The sequence below is a fragment of the Ptiloglossa arizonensis genome, chromosome 9 (genome assembly GCF_051014685.1).
Source record: "Ptiloglossa arizonensis isolate GNS036 chromosome 9, iyPtiAriz1_principal, whole genome shotgun sequence".
NCBI classification, from domain to species: domain Eukaryota; kingdom Metazoa; phylum Arthropoda; class Insecta; order Hymenoptera; family Colletidae; genus Ptiloglossa; species Ptiloglossa arizonensis.
In genome coordinates, this window is record NC_135056.1 from 1982335 (window position 1) to 1999118 (window position 16784).

The following is a 16784-nucleotide window of genomic DNA, read 5'->3' on the forward strand; positions in this document are numbered from 1 at the left end:
CACCATGGCCTCGAACTCCGCTTTGGCGATTCGCAGTTTGTCGGGAGCGAGGCGTCGCGGTTTACAAGACACTGGTGGACCTGGTGTGGTCCTGATGTAGTGGCACGTCTCGTGTCTCGTCGTGCGGTGTCCTCCTGATGGTCGCGTGACGTCCGGGAACTCGGCAAGGATCGTATGGAATCTAGATTCCCGGGATATCGCTTTTACGCTTCCCGCGCGATTTTCGAGCATGCGTCCAACCGTCGATAACGTGGTTAACGCGTCCACCAGTTTTTTCGCTCGCAGGTCGACGAGAAGGTTGAAAAAGCTTAAGAAATCGGGGTTGTAACATCGGCAATGACGAATCGCCACGTGAAATCCCGTCTCAGTCCCAGGTTTAAACGGAACGTGACGTAACCGTAGGTCCGGATCGTCGACCCGTTCGCCGCGTATAGCTCGTACGTCGTCTTTTCGTGCACCCCCTTCGCGCGTGACCGCGGAAACACGCACAAGTCCGATCCGGTGTCCACCATAAAAATTGTTCTGGTCACTCGATCCGTCACGAACAAGCGGCTTGTAGTCGGCAAACGATCGCTTGCCGCCATTAACGACCGGCCCGATTGTTTTCCGCCACATAATTGCACGGCTGGCGGCATTTTCTCGCTGCGGCACCGAACGTCCAATGGTACCAGCACCGGCCGTCATCGGGGGGAGGCGAGGCACTATAGTCGCGCGACCTTGAACGGATCCGTCGGGCGTCCCGCGACGGCGGGCGCGAGCGGCGGTAATCGTCTCTGCTGACGCGGAGGGCTGCGATCTCACGGCGCAGCTCGGCCAGCTCCGCGTGGATCCCGTCGGGTGCGGTCGACGCGGCGGTGACCTGTGGACCCGGTGTCACCTCTGCCACGGCGTCGGCGAGAGAAGCGAGCTCGAACAAGCTTTCTTTCTTCTGCATTACCAACACCGATTGGATACTCCGAGGAAGCGCCCCAGCCACAGTGTCCTCAAGAACTCGTTCGACACCGTGTCGCCCGCGAGGTTTTGTAATCGGCGCAGGAAAGTCGACGGCTTCCGGTCGTGCTCCAGGAGCGTACGGATCTTTTGCTCTCTGGTATCCGAGAGGCGTCGGATCAGTTCCGCTTTTAATGTCCCGTCCATATTTTGTTTTGGCGGGTCGCTGATAATATCGTTCACCAGGTCGGCGTACTGGTTCTCCAGATGCGCGCTGACATAGTGGTACTTGGTGGAATCCTGAGTGATTCCAGCCAGCACGAATTGTGACTCCAGCTGCCGGAACCATGTCTCTGGGTTCTTTTCCCAAAACGGCGGGACGCGAATCGCGACGCGTGCTACCGTGACGTCCGCTTGAGGAAGATCCGTCATTGCTGCCGCTGACCTTCTCCCAATTCACACACCAATTCTTTCACGATCACTCACGTCGGGATCACCAATTATGTGGGTATTCGGGAGAAAGAAAAGTACACTAGTTCTTTTTGTTAGTTGGTCTTTATTGCGGAGCCGGTTGTATCGCGTGGTCGTGTCGGTCGGGTCGAAGATCGGTCGTAGACTGATCGCCCCGGGGCTCGTCGCCGTCCCTTCTTTTTCCGACAATTCTTTAGGGCCCGGTTTATCGCCAGGCGACGATTGACATGACCGCCGCCAGCTTCGTTGCTGCATTTGTATATATCAAGTGGCGACGGTCTGACGGCGTGCTCGAGCACGGGCCGCCACACGTCTTTTAACCCTTTCGCTACGGCAGTGTCTTCCGTAGGAGCTTCACCGCTGTACGGGCCCGCGTGCCGCCGAAGTAGCGCCACTGAACGGACCACTGCGCCGGAAAGTATGCATGTTGTACTTAGGTAAACTGGTGTTCGGACGCATATCTTTCTGTGCAGACTTGTCATTCTCCGGATCGTACGATTCTTTAAGTGTTACACAACAACATATTTTAAGATTTTCCAATTATTATATCAATAAAAATATATTTAAGAATTCAAAATTACACTTTACAATATCAAATTAAAATTTTCAATAATTTAATTCAGTGTGATAAATCTTGAAACAAGGGTCAACACACAATCCCACATTACAATTTTTAGATTCATACGCAGTTTCGCGTCTTCTGTCGTTCGCATGGCAAACAACACACCTTCTCCTTGGTTTTTTCCCTACCGATTTATAAGCCGACGGAAAATGTCGTTCTATTAATCTCAGTGGATGATTATTCGACGCTCGATGTTGATGATTTCTACTATGATGGTACTTCCCTAGTGTAGCTGCTCGTGGTAGATCTCGAAGATCTTTCGAGCATTGAGTGTGTTTGCACGATGGTGCCGACTATAGATTACTCGAAGGACCACCTTCCCGTTGGAAGGACTAACTGTTGTTGATCGTAGTCCGATGGCTGGACCAATGTAGGTTGTAATGCCGCCTTCGAGGTCTCCGCCGCTTGCTGCTATCACGTCCAGGGGGGTGTTGAGCGTTGTCCTCACACACGGCGCCTCACTGGATGCACAAGCCGGCTGCCGAACTTTCTCGAAGGTCCAAGATTCTGTTGAAGCTCGAGGGATTGCTGGTAATTCCCTCGAGGAGTGCAAGTTCTTTATGGGAACTAACGCAGGAAGCTTCACACATCAATCCGTGCGTTCAGGCCAAACTCTAGCCGTGGTCTCTTAGCTGTATACTCTTGGCTGTACTCTGTACACTCTGGCTGTAGACCCTTGGCTGTACTCTGTACAGCCTAGCCGTAGACCCTTGGCTCTATTGTTTTGGTGGTATTCTGTACACTGATCTAAGATTTCTCGGGTCAGTGCAAACGTCGCCTCGGTTCGCCCTACTCCCTTAAATTAAGGGTGGGTGGCGACGAATGCCTGACCAATTACGACGAGTCCTAGTCCCGCCGAATCTAAGACATGCCCATCGCTATGGGGCTTAGGTGGGAGCGTCGCGACGTAGACAGGGTGTCCAAACCCCTGCAGGCCTGGGCTGGAATTTTCCAGCATCTCGAATGACGCAACAAGCCGCGCTAGGGCCTCGCGTGCCAGGCTGTGCAGAGGGTCCCTGTCCAAGTGCTTGCAGTGTTTTATGACGGGAAATAGCCATCACTTGCTCCGTGCCTCGAGTCGAACAACAAATAAACTGACCCTCGGTGACAGGCCCTTGCCGTAGCCATGTGGACAATTGCTCTAACAAACTCGAAGCACGGACCCGCCATAAAACGCAGCTGCAAGCCTCTACACCTAGTATTTCCCTAATTAATTGAAATTGAAATTTTGCCATAGATATTGGTCGTCTCATCTTATGCTTGTACAGACAATAAGCGTTCCAGATGCAAATGTCTATCAAATGAAAGAAGAATTTCCGTTACCACTTCAAAAATTTCCGGGTCGAGTTCACAGTGCTTATGACCATATCAGCTTTATCCACTGCACCCATTGAATTATTATAGTCTAACACGCATACAGGTTTCTGGATAACTCTTTCTCCTCCGTGCCTGATTACCGTCTTAAATTCTGCTGTATGCATTGTAGAAAGCATGTACACCTCTCTCTTATCCATCCACTTTAAAACTAATAAATTATCGGATAATCTAAATACAGCCTCTCCCCTTTTCAATCGTTTGTCAATTTTGGGCATTCCCTTTCTCCTTTTCATTACAGTCCCGCATGCATTTGTGCCATTATTATGTAAAAACTTAAATAAAGCGGGACTCGCATACCAATTATCTACATAAAGGGTATGGCCCTTTCCCAGATGCGGATTCATAAGGGTTTCCACTATTGCTCCAGATTTTCCGATGTCTCGATTTTCAGTATCCACCATGGTAGATGATCCGGCATACACAATTAAATCTTGCATGAATCTTGTCTCACAATCCGCCAGAATAAACGATTTTATACCAAATCTGTTTCTCTTTGATGGTATGTATTGCTTAAAAGAAAGCCGTCCTTTATACAGAAGCAGACTTTCGTCAATGTATAGCCGTTGATAAGGCTGAAATGATTCATTAAATGCTTTCCGTAATATTTCAACGACGTTTCGTATTTTGTATAAACGATCATTAGTTTGGTCAACATCATCGGTGAAATGTAGTATTTGTAGTAATTTAAAATAACGGTCTCTCGTCATTATTTCTCCAAAAATATCGCTACACAGAAGTTTATCTTTACTCCAGTATTCTGCTAATGATAACTTCTTGTTGCGGGTCATCAATAATGTCATAGCAAAGAAACAATATAATTCGGCTAATACTGTTCCATCTGACATATTTACGTTATTATTATTCTTTCGAGACCAATATTGATTAGATTCCCTTACAATTAACTCTACGAGCTCTTCAGAAACAAAAAGTTGAAAATAATCTAAGATTTTCTCAGATCTATTAATATTTCTTTTAATTCCTGAATTCGCTACCGTAAAATTATGTATTTTGGGGACGAATGTGTTCGACGTCCATACTTCACAATTACTGTCATGGGCTTCCATCTCTTCTGCTTCTGATTCGGAAGTACTACATATAGCTCTTCTATTTCTGTGTGGTATTACATTAATTTCATTTTCATTATCTGAGTCACTGTTTGAATCAATTAAGCCATTACAGGATCTAATTCTTTTCGACCGTCTTTGTGCCATTCTAATAAGGGAGGTACAAAAGATCTTATAAAATAAACTAAACAAAGCCCCAAGTAAAATTTTCAAATAAATGTTGCATACCTTAGAAACTTAGCTAACAGCTGCTATCCAATTTCTTTTAATGATTCAAGGAACTTGTATTGTACTTTTGTACAATATAAACAGTTTATTCTCGAATAGAATAAAGAAAAAACTTGTTTCGACGTACAGATATATATATTTTCAAATATATATATTTCGGTTTCAAAATATACCTATACTTGGATTACTTCAGGACGGTTGAATATTAGCCACTGACAGCTTGAACGAGACTGGAACGTGATTCTTGCCCGATTGCTCCAACAAAATTACATGCTAATATTTCACTTGTTTTAAACAAATACGAATCAACCAGAGAATGAGACAAATGCCATCGATGTGCAGTATGTCTAAAGATAAAAACATCGCGGCGCTCATGGTCAAGTGGTATCAAACTGACGTCGTCTATAGGCGACACTCGTACACACAAGTCGTCGCACGGATGTCGTCTATAGGCGACACTCGTACACACAGGTCGTCGCGCGGATGTCGCCTATAGGCGACGCTCGTAGAGAAAGGGTTAAAGGGCCCAAAGTTAAAAGGTAACTCGTCCAGCATATCCGCGGCAAAAACAACGAGTTAGCAAACGCTCTATCGCGAGTCGAGTGCGTGATGTAACCACTGAATTACAGCGAGTTGGCGAAATCGCAGGAAATCGACTCGGAACTGAGAAAGTTCCTCACGGCATCTGATATTTTGCTACAGTTAGAACGGATAAATTTGATAGTAGACAACGCGATTATCATGGCCGACTTGTTGACAGGAACCGCCCGACCTTTTGTCACATGGCCGTTCCGGCGTCAGGCCTTTGCCGCGATACACGGATTATCGCATCCCGGGGTAAAGACCACAGTAAAACTGGTCAAGCAACGATTCGTGTGGCTGTCAATAGGAAAAGATTGCCACGAGTGGTCTCGCAGCTACTTCAAGTGCCAACGCGCAAAAATAAGCAGGCACGTGTCAAGCCCCGTCGGGAATTTCAAAACACCCTCCGGCAGGTTTGAACACGTTCACATCGACCTGGTGGGGCTATTGCCTATGTCACATGGCCAGCGATACTGCCTTATCTGCGTACTGTTATGCAGGAGGGAAGGGTTGAAGGAACACTCGTGTAGAATTCAACGATCCCTTGACACTTTACTGAGGTTTTATTGAAATAGACCGACTGACAAGAATTTCACGGACGTACTTAGCACTTAGACATGACTTAGAGAAGAGTGACCCTCGGGGTCTTCGACGGGTCTTTATATCGTTCAACCCCCAGGAAAATGGACCTTCTTCAAGTGAAGCGCACCCGTATTAGAGGCTAACGTCCGTTTAAGCTCCTCATCTTTCTCTTGTGACTGTTCAATCGTTTTGTAATCTGGGGGCGAGGAAATAGATTCGACTCGTGATAATACATCCGCCACCGTATTTTCGATGCCTTTAATGTGTCTAATGTCTGTGGAAAATTGACCTATGTAATCTAAATGTCGAAATTAACGAGGAGAACATTTCTCTAGTTTCTGTTTAAATGCGAAAGTGAGCGGCTTATGGTCGGTATAAATCACGAAATCTCGTCCTTCCACGTAGTGTCTAAATTTTTTGATGGCTATATAAATCGCTAACAGCTCACGATCATAAGTGCTATACTTACACTGGCCCGCAGAAAGAGCTTTCGTATAAAAAGACAATGGTTGCCAAACACCATCGACCAACTGTTGCAAAACGGCACCAATTGTGTAATCAGACGCATCGACCGTAACATTAATGCATGCACCTGAAATAGGGTGCGCAAGTGTCGTAGCATTTTCAAGGGCCTCCTTGATATTGACAAAAGCCTCCTCCGCCGCCTGTCCACGGCACAGGTATATTACCTTTCTTTGAACCTTTTAAAAGATCGTTTAGGGCTTTCATTAAATTTGCGGCGCTGGGTACAAAACGACGATAAAAATTGACCATTCCTAGGAATTTTCTTAAAAGCTTAACAGTTATTGGTTTGGCGAAATTTCTAATGGCTTCCACACGCTCTGCTAACGGTTTAACACCGTCTCGGCTAACCGTATATCCCAAAAATTCAATTTCGCTAACTCCAAAAGTACATTTCGCAGCGTTTATGACAATGCCGTATCGATTCAAACGATTAAAGAGTAGTCTAAGATGTTCCTTATGTTCGACCTCGTTCTCCGACGCTATAAGAAAGTCATCGATGTACGCGTACGCGAAATCTAAACCACGAATTACGCTATCTACGAAACGTTGACACGTCTGCGCGGCATTTCGCAGCCCGAACGGCATAAAAACAAATTCAAATAACCCGAACGGGGTAGTTATAGCGGTTTTCTCGCAATCCTGTGGTGCAACGGGAATTTGATTGTACGCGCGTACAAGATCTACCTTTGAGAATACGTTTTTACCGGCTAATTTTTGTGCGAAATCCTCGATATGCGGAAGTGAATACCTGTCGGCTACGGTACGGTCGTTAAGGGCTCGATAGTCGCCACATGGTCGCATGGATTTGCCATCCTTCTTATTTACCAGATGTAGCGGCGTGGCCCACGGGCTCTTGGAGGGTCGAATGATTCCTTGACGAAGCATCAATTCGAATTCGGCCTTGGCTGCCTGATGTCTGTCCGGAGCAAGGCGTCTGGGTTCAGGATATGGTGCACGATGTCGTGTTTCACCGTTTTCATGCGGAAAACAGGTGGCCTGGTGAGGTCCGGGTATTCGGCGAGCAGCCGATGATACACCGAATCGTTAATTGTCTTTACCGACGCCACCTTGTCCGTAACCCGTCGTCCAACTATGAACAATTTGGTCGTCGCATCGAGCAACCGCTTATTTCTCGGATCCACTAGTAAGTTGTAATGTACCAAAAAGTCCATACCAATGATCGGCGCGTCCACATCCGCGACAATAAAGCGCCACGTAAACTCACGCCGTAACGACAAGTTTAAACTTATCACCGTTGTGCCGTAAGTCGCGATACGTGTGCCATTCGCTGCGTAAAGTTCGAATTCACCTTTACTTAGACGTCCTTTCACGCGTGATCGTGGAAAAACGCATACATCCGCCCCCGTATCCACCAACAATTTCATTTTGGTGTATCTGTCGGTGACGAAAATACGGCCATTTTGGGACCGTTGGTATCGGCCGCGTTCACGTGCGACGGTCCTACTTGTTTTCCGACCTCTTACCTGCCCATTTGCACGGGGGGATACATTTTGTAGCTTTCTCAGCGAACCTGTCATGATACCAGCACAATTCACGTTTACCACTAGCACCTTGCGAAGGGTTTCTGCTCGAAGATCGTCTTCTGAACCGTTCGCGTCGAGGCGATCGCCATTGTTGACGCGCACTGTTCGTTACTGCATTTAACTGCAAACGCATCTGTCTCAGTTCCTCCCTCAACAGATCCATGTCCGAAGGATGAGAAACCGAAGCAATCCTTCCTCTTTCCACTGGTATTTCGTGTACCCGGTCCGCTATTTCAGCTAACTTTGTTCCATCCTTATCGGATGTCGCCGCCAGTACCAGTTGCGTCTTTACTGGGAGACGATTCTTCCAAATTTCCGTTAGGAAATCGTCGCTGACCGATGAGCCTGCCAGCTTTCGCAGGTGTCGCCAAAACTGCGTCGGTGTCCGGTCGCCGATTTCCTCCGTCTCCAATAATTTTCGCACCCGCGTAGTGTCCGAGTCCGACAGTCGCTTGATCAACTCCCTTTTAATGGCTTCGTATTTATTGCCATCCGGAGGATTACAAATTATGTCCTCAACCTCCTCCGCGTATTTGCCATCCAACTGAGCCACCACGTACCCGAATTTCGTATCATCCTTGGTGATACGTCCGATGGTGAACTGGGCTTCCACCTGTCTAAACCACAATCAAGCAAATAAAGGCACAAATAAAAGCACAAACCATTGACACATGGCAGACAAATTGGAAACACACAACTAAAGGAAGAAGTACATTCGAGTTCTTCGACGACGTACAGGAAAGAATAAAGGCAACGTGGATACAGCCAAACTTCTATACCATGCAACTCCTGACCGGGCACGGTAAGATAAAGGAAAAACTACACAAACTCGGCATCTCCGACGACGATATATGCAGCTGTGGTCAAAGAGACACAATAAAACACATCATCTTCAACTACCCCAACCACGACGAGGAACGAAACACTCTGAGAGAAAACGTTACCCGGGCCAACATCCAATGGCCCTGCACACTGCCGGAACTGACGCGTAAGGACACATATCACCTACTGCACACTTTCGCAACCAGAGCAATGGGATCCCGAGAGACCAGGTAACTACAACGCCATAAAACAAAACAATAGAAATAAGACATAACACCAGCCTCTTTACAGCAGAGACCAGCACCCGTACACGGTATCACGGGCACTGCTTCCATCAGGAAGAAGTGTGCCATGACGGGCGACACCGGGTGCTACGGCACCCGACGTCAAACACTCGCTCAAAGATCCGCGAGCCCGTACGAGACTGAGCTTCGAGCTAGTGATCTCGCCTCCTCGTGGCCCCCGCTGGATACGTCTCGCCGGTGATTACTGTGCCCGCATAGAATCACTGGCGAGACGGCCAAGTAGATCACTTCCCTAGCGGGACAGTCTACTCTCCTGATGATCCTTGAGCGGTGAAGGAGGGGTTTTTCCAAGTCCCGCCGCACAAAACATCTACGTGCGTGACCGTTGGCAGGGGTTGCAAGCTAGCCACAACACCGTTCGGTTTAGGCGAAAGCCTTGGTACGACACAGCTTGCGCATTCGGCGCCCGGGAAGCTGGTAGACAATCAATGTCTAAACCACAACGCGACTTTTTGTGGCCAGAACGTGGGAATCTTCAATGGAGCTGCCACTGCCACATTCGTAGCACCTCGCGCTTCAGCGGAATCTTCGGCAGCCGCCCCTTTTGCTAGCAGATCTTCCATAACGCGCAATCACGCCACTTGCACTTATCACAAAAATAACACAACCTACGGTATCCCCTTCTACTACCGATCACGTCGGGGTCACCAGTTTGGGGATTGTACGGTAGGTAGGTATTAAATAATTGACGCAAAGCGAGTCAAAGTCGAGTGAATAGTTCGGCGGACGGAAAGAATCTGCCTTCGTTCTTTATTATACGGGCGACCTCTGCTTACTGTCCTTCGACCGCCGCTCTGCTGTCCTCGAAGCCGATTCTCACGATCGCCTTCTTTCGGACAGCGTTAACTCATCTAGTCAAGTGCAGGCCTCCGCCGGCAACGATAAGCTAGTTCGCCTGTTTATGTTACATGGCGCCGTGTCCTCCGCGCGATTGTCGCGCGTCAAATTACGTTTTCGACGCATAGCTATACTTCGCCGAAACTATCCGGAGAGGTCCGCTACAGCTTCTTATTTTCTTGAGTTATTAAAACTGGGTTACGGCTAAGTGCATCGGCATTACTATTTAAGCATCCTTTCTTGTATTGTATATCGTAATCATATTCCTCCAATATGCTTCGACTTCGGCAAGATACGTTATCATGGCTTCGTATGTTAACAACGTCCTGCCGTAAGCGCGAATTAAATGTCGTTTTACTGCCTTGACGGCCGCCTCCCATAATCTCCCGAAGTTGGGTGCGCGCGGAGGAATGAAGTGCCAAACAACGTTGTGGCTTAGCGCATAGTGCTGCGTGCAGCGGTCCGCGATAGAGGTCTTGAAGGATTCGTGCACGTCGCGCAATTCCCGATTTGCGCCCACGAAGTTCTTCGCATTGTCGGAGTAGATGTCGGACGATCTACCCCGTCTCGCGAAGAATCGTTTGAGCGCCGCGAGAAACGCGCTGGTCGTGAGGTCGCCGACCAATTCGAGGTGTACCGCTTTTGTGGCGAAACACACGAAGACCGCGACGTAGGGCTTTATTGTCTTGGTATTTCGTAGCCGTTTTTCCTTAATGAGAAACGGCCCGCAATAATCTATTCTCGTTTTCAAAAATGGACAACTTGGAGTGACGCGATCCTTGGGTAGGTTCCCCATTTGGTAATCGAAAGCTTTCGGATGCGCCCGGTTGCATGACACGCACGTACGAAGATAAGTTTTGACTGCCCGCGTGCCATTAATTGGCCAGTACATTTGACGAACCGCGTTCAGCGTTCCTGCGACTCCCGTATGATAATGGCGCAGATGTTCTTGCCTGATAATCAGGGTCGTTAGGTGATGCTTGGCCGGCAGTATCACAGGGTGTCTTTTATCGTGTGCGGTGTTCGCGTGTGTAATGCGACCCCCCACGCGTAGGATGCCGTCATCGTCAATGAAGGGATTCAACGTACGCAACTTGCCGTTGTAGCTGCACTCCTTGGAAAGCAGACTGATGTCTTTAGCGAATTCTGACGACTGCACGAACCTTAAGATTCGTTGGCGGGCGACACGTACTTCGTCTACGTTTAAGGGGTCTGAACAAGTTTGTTTGTTGTTTAGATTGCGGCAGAATCTGAGACAGCGGGCAACAGCGCGCTCTAGTCGCTCAAGTGACGAAAACTTGTCAATAAACGAGGTGGGCGCGAGTGGCGTGGTAAGCGATACCACGGCCCGTCGCTCCGGTACCTCGACAGGTAGAAGCGCGCTGCATGGCCATCCGTCCTCGGACTGCCGCAGCCATTGAGGACCGCACAACCATGAGTTATTGGGGTTGAATTCGCGTGGTTCTACCCCCCGGGATAGGCAGTCGGCCGGGTTGTCTAGGGTGGGCACGTGGCGCCATTGTGCTTCGTGCACTGACTGTATGTCGCTTACTCGGTTCGCGACGAAAACCTTCAACGCATGCGGCGGAGTCCTTATCCAGTGCAGGACGATCATTGAGTCGGTCCAGAATATCTTTCGCGCCGGCGGCGATTTGAGTGACTTTATCGTGGCGTTGAAAAGTTTGACTAACAGAACTGCCGCGCATAGTTCTAAACGCGGCAACGACTCGGCTTTTAGAGCAGATCAACTGGGAGGAATAATGCCCGGAGACGTCCTTGGACCTCATGTATAAACAGGCCCCGTACGCTCGTTCACTGGCGTCGCAAAACCCGTGCAGCTCCAGCTCGATTTGTTGGCTGCAGATGATTCTACGGGGTATGGATACGGTTGCAATGATGTTCAACTGAGATTCGAATCGTCTCCATTCAGTGTGTAACGTCTCCGGAAGAGTTTCGTCCCAGCTGATCTTTAATTTTCACAACTCTTGCATTATGAGTTTTGCCCTAACGATGATGGGGCCCAGTAAGCCCAACGGGTCGAAAAGCTGGGCCACGCGGGATAGTATACCGCGCTTGGTTACATGCTGACGCGGTTCGTGATCCCTCACCGTGTAACCGAAGGTATCGAGCACCCGATCCCATCTCAACCCCAGGGTTTTTGTGAATTCGTCCGGCGCTATAGTCATGAACTGATCTTCGCTACTGGACTCGACTGATTGCGTAAGGCTCGGGTCGTTCGAAGCCCACTGCCTCAATTCGAAGCCGCCCTGACTCGTCAGCTGGATGAGCTGATCGCGAATCAGCGTGGCTTCCGCTAGCGTATCCGCTCCTGTCAAAAGATCGTCGACGTAAAAGTCGGATTTTAGCAAATTGGCCGCGGCGGGGAACTGGGCGCCTGCATCGTCCGCCAATTGATGCAGGGACCTGATCGCTAGGTAAGCGGTTGATGCTGTGCCATATATTACGGTATTTAACGCGTACGTGGATATCGGCTGGTTCGGACTCTCACGCCACAGCACCTTCTGATAGCGACGATCTTCTGGCGCCACCTTGACCTGCCGATACATCTTCGCTATGTCGGCGGTCAACGCATATCGATGCGTTCTAAATTTGGTGAGTGTGGAGAAAAGATCCCCCTGGAGGGTGGGGCCGATCATCAGAATGTCGTTTAGCGATACGTTCGTAGACAATTTCGCGGACGCGTCGAACACGACTCGTGTCCTGGTAGTCAAGCTGCTATCCTTCTGCACCGAGTGGTGCGGAAGATAATAACCGTCATTCTTGGAGCACATTTCGAGTTTAGTCATGTGTCCCAAGGATTCGTATTCGCGCATGAAAGTTAGTAATATTCGCGGATAACTGGGCTGCGCTGCAGTGACCTCTCCAAAGACAGGAGTCGTTTCACAGCTCTCTCGTAAGACTCACCCAATCGCTTGGGCTCGACTTTGAATGGCAATTTTACAATGTATCGCCCCGATGGTGGTTCGCGCCGCGTATGTTTCAGGTAATAACCCGCGCAAGCCTGCTCCTCTTCGGATAGTATTCACGCCTGCGGGCTTTCCTCCAGCTGCCAGAATTTGGCCAATTGCTGGTCCAATGCGCTTAACGTCAAATTGCATCTTGTCGTTCTTGCTCTGTTTCGACTGGCGCTTTCGCCGACTACGAGCCACCCTAATAAAGTTTTCCTAAGCATGACGGTGGGCTGAGCTAACCTGATTTGCCCTACGCCCAAAGGTGCCAGAAAAGTTGTGCCCCTAATAAACCGTCGATTTCCGACGGCTTGTGGAATTCAGGGTCGGCTAACGGTATATTCTTTGGCAGCTCTAACTTGCCACGATTAATTTGGACATCTGGAAGCGGCGCGGCGATTTCCTCGGCTAATAAAAATGTCACGTCGGCGGCGAAGTTGGTGACGCGCCACTGGATGCGAGCCTTTGTGTAGTGCTTAATCTGTGATTTCATCCGGTTCATTCCGGTTACCGGAATTTGCGTTTCGTTCAGTTGCAAATTTAAACGTTTCGCGAACCGATGGGTGAGGAAGTGTGATTGCGCGCATGAGTCCAACATTATTCGGCACGGTTGCGATTCCCCATTCTTATTGATGACGTTGATGATCGCGGTGGACAGTATGGCTCGGCTGTCCGTGTTGCTGCTCAAGCAAGTAACGTTCACGCGACTGTTTGAGGGGCGTAAGTCCTCAGGCGCGTCTGTGTGCAACAACGTGTGATGCTTTTTGTTGCACACCCGACAATTGCACACAGTGCACGCGGTTGTAACGTGTCCTCGCTTCAAGCAGTTCAGGCAGAGTCGCGCCTCCGCTACTACCATCGCGCGTTGAGCTACGGTAGCCTCCTTAAAATTGTCACACGTGTAAATAGAATGGGGTGCCCGGCACATGGGGCAGGAAATCTGTGGAGTTGTATGGACTCGCGTTTCATGAACCCTGGGCTGCATGGGTCGCGCGGGTCGCGGCGTGGGAGTAATAGGCAGAGCGCGGTTGTGAACATCCGCGCGGTGCGCGGCGAATGCGGTGTTCGACGGCTCCAAGTCGTGACAGCGATCGCGAAAGAACTTTCACAATTCGTCCAGGCTCGGGAACGTGTTTTCGCGAGTGTGCTCCCGCCACTTTAAGTTTGTCTCTTGATCGAGTCGCGAAAGGCATAAGAATATCAGAAGCGTATCAGCTGATGGCTGTTGAATAGTTTTCAAGGCGCGGTAGTGTGATTCTAGCGTCGTCAAAAACGGTCGCAGGTTGCTGTGCGTAACCTTGGCCATACTTGGCAGCTCGAACAGGGCGCGCACGTGGTTGTTCACGATTACCGCAGGCTTGTTGTAATACTCCTCCAAGAGATTCCACGCCGTTTGGTAATTCGCGGCCGAAATCTCCAAAGATTCGATCAAACCGGACGCTTCACCGCGCAAACACGATCGCAGATACATCAGCTTGCGGCAATCGCTCAAACGCGCGCTGTTGTGCACCGCGGACCTGAATTGGTCGGCGAAACCTGACCATTCCTCGTACCGTCCGCTGAATTGCGGCAGGTTGAGCTTAGGCAGGTTTGTATCGCCTTCAAGGACCTCTGCGCTGGTGGGTGTCGTATTCGCGAAGCGTTCGCGTTGTGATTGCTGCGCGATGACGGTTTGTACTGATTTTAGTAGCCTTTGCGCGAAGGCGAGGCACGAAAAATACGAATTTTTAATGTCGATTAGCTTCCTACGTGAGTCTCCCATTTCGTCTGTTGAGTCCAGATCGGATTGGGACTTCCCGAATGACGCGAATTCGTTTGTCAGATCGGCCAAGCGTATTTCAATTTCGTCTTCTTGGACGGTGGGGTCGCAGCCGTCAAGAAATTGCTTAAAGGCGGCTACCTCATTTTTTAAGGCAGCGCGTTGTGAGTTTAAAACACGATTACGCGATTCTACGGACGGAGCCATAATAATGTATTTACGTCGAAAAAGAGGAAAACGGAGGAGGACGGAATGAAACTTGATCGAAGTCTCTGAGTGTACGTTACCGTTCCGCCGTCTTCGAGGTTGGTTTCTGGACTTCTGCGACTTCTGGTCGCTGCTTATCCAGTGAGCTGCTTGGTACCGATGTCCGGCTGCTGTTGCGTCCGTTCAGCTCTTTGGTATCCTGTTGTCGCAGCTCAGCTCCTTGGCTTCGAAGTTACTGGATTCGGTGGCTGTCGGTGTGACGAGGTCGAGTAGCAGGATGACGACTCTCGTCCGTTGTTCCGTGGAGTTGGTTGGATTCAGGATGGAATGTTTTTCCAACGCTGATATCCGGCTCGAAGGACCAAAAATGTAGCGCTTTGGACGACGGGAGGTGTTGATGTTGGAGCTTCTCGTCGTCCGCACTTCTCGACAGCTCGTTAAAGGTATCAGATGGTTGGAGATTTTTAAATGCACTATTGTCGATGTGGTTTAACAATAATATATTTAATACAGTGTTGGCAAAGATTGTGATTGTAACTTGTTGGCACAATTGTAGTTCAAGTGTGACTGTTGGCAAAGTTGTAGTTCAAGTGTGACTTGTGGCAAAGTTGTAGTTCAAGTCTGTAAGTGTGTAAGTGTGTAAGTCCAAGTATCAAGTGTAAGTGATTTTTCCGCGTCTCAACCCTCCGTTTTATGCACTCAGTTCAGGATGTGATTGATCGAGGAAATTTGGAGGTGGACAGCGGAGTTGCAGGAGAGGGATCCCAGGAGTGGGATTGTTAGTTTAAAACGTGGGTTCTTGGAAGTCAAGATTACTAAAAATCATAAAACGGCGAAAGTCGCCTTAATTATCTGCAGCTGCTTAGCAGCCTTCCAAGAACCCAGGGAGGGTAGTTAGTTGACGGTGGATAGCACGTGCGCCGATGACATGCTCGGCACTCGCACTAATCTCGCCATAAAACGGTAGGGCTCGACGGACTGCGCCGATTTTTGCGTGTCGCAACAATGTGATCTTGACCACCAAGTGTTAACTTTGCTTCGCGTTCCGTGACCATTTCCTCGTTATTTATTCCAAAAAATATGTTCCGTGTTCCCTGCCTTATACGCCGGGACATTGGAAGATCGGTATGGGATCGTATATATACCGATCGGAGCAGGTACGGGAACTTGCGGGAAACGGTTAGTGGTAAGTTTCCCTCTAGTGGCAAGCGTGGGTAGCGCCGCCACACATATATATGTACAGTACATACATATATATGTACAAACAGGACAGCTTAAGTAAAAGGGGTGGTTTCTGCCTTAAAGAACAAAAGAAGTCCAATCGTAATCAAATACGATAATATTCTTAGGTTGGCCCAATACATAATTGTGCAATATTTCATAAAAATCATAGTGTTACTCCCCGATCGTCTCGAACGATTCTCAACCATCCTAGTGTTTCAAGTTCCTTTTCATACATATGTGTAGGCATATGACTGGAAATACTTATTTGTTGTTTTTCTCTTCTCCTATCACTTGGATCACTTGAGAAGAGATCTTTGAAGTTATTAATCCCCGTACGAACCCCCAAATAACTGTTGTTCTCGTGCGGTATATTAAAGTATATTTAATGATATTATATATTACAATGATACAAGTATTAAACGTAGTGTTGGTGATTGGTTTCGCTTTCTACTAAGGTAGATCGACCGCGTATTAGACTAAGCTAACCGTTTTTGTCCCTTCGGCACGCGTCTTGATCGTCTTTGTTGCTCAAGTCTTACACCGGCCTTCCGTCTTAGTGCGTCTTTTAATCGTTTCGTCTTATCGTCTTCGTCGTACTGTCCGTGACACACTCCTCGGACATACTCTCGTCGTCGTACTCTTGCACTCAGGACACCAACTGTCCTCAAACATTCCTTTCGTACTTTATATAGTCATACCCATTCATTCTCTTTCATTCTATTCCTCAGTCTCTCTC

General features: G+C 48.7%; 2 protein-coding genes across 2 annotated transcripts; both read right to left on the minus strand.

Moving 5' to 3' along the window:
* Nucleotides 1-5942: 5942 nt before the first annotated feature.
* LOC143151438 (uncharacterized) lies at nt 5943-9100 on the minus strand. The gene is made up of 7 exons (XM_076320538.1): nt 9037-9100; nt 8870-8981; nt 7866-8542; nt 7440-7669; nt 6628-7377; nt 6326-6557; nt 5943-6130 (listed from the first exon to the last, which is right to left on the minus strand). The coding sequence occupies exons 1-7, from the start codon at nt 9098-9100 to the stop codon at nt 5943-5945; spliced, it is 2253 nt and encodes a 750-aa protein (XP_076176653.1).
* A 1015-nt stretch (nt 9101-10115) lies between these two features.
* LOC143151439 (uncharacterized) lies at nt 10116-12696 on the minus strand. The gene is made up of 3 exons (XM_076320539.1): nt 11899-12696; nt 11442-11856; nt 10116-11101 (listed from the first exon to the last, which is right to left on the minus strand). Exons 1-3 carry the CDS (start codon nt 12694-12696, stop codon nt 10116-10118), a joined length of 2199 nt encoding a protein of 732 aa, XP_076176654.1.
* Between the last annotated feature and the right edge of the window lie 4088 nt (nt 12697-16784).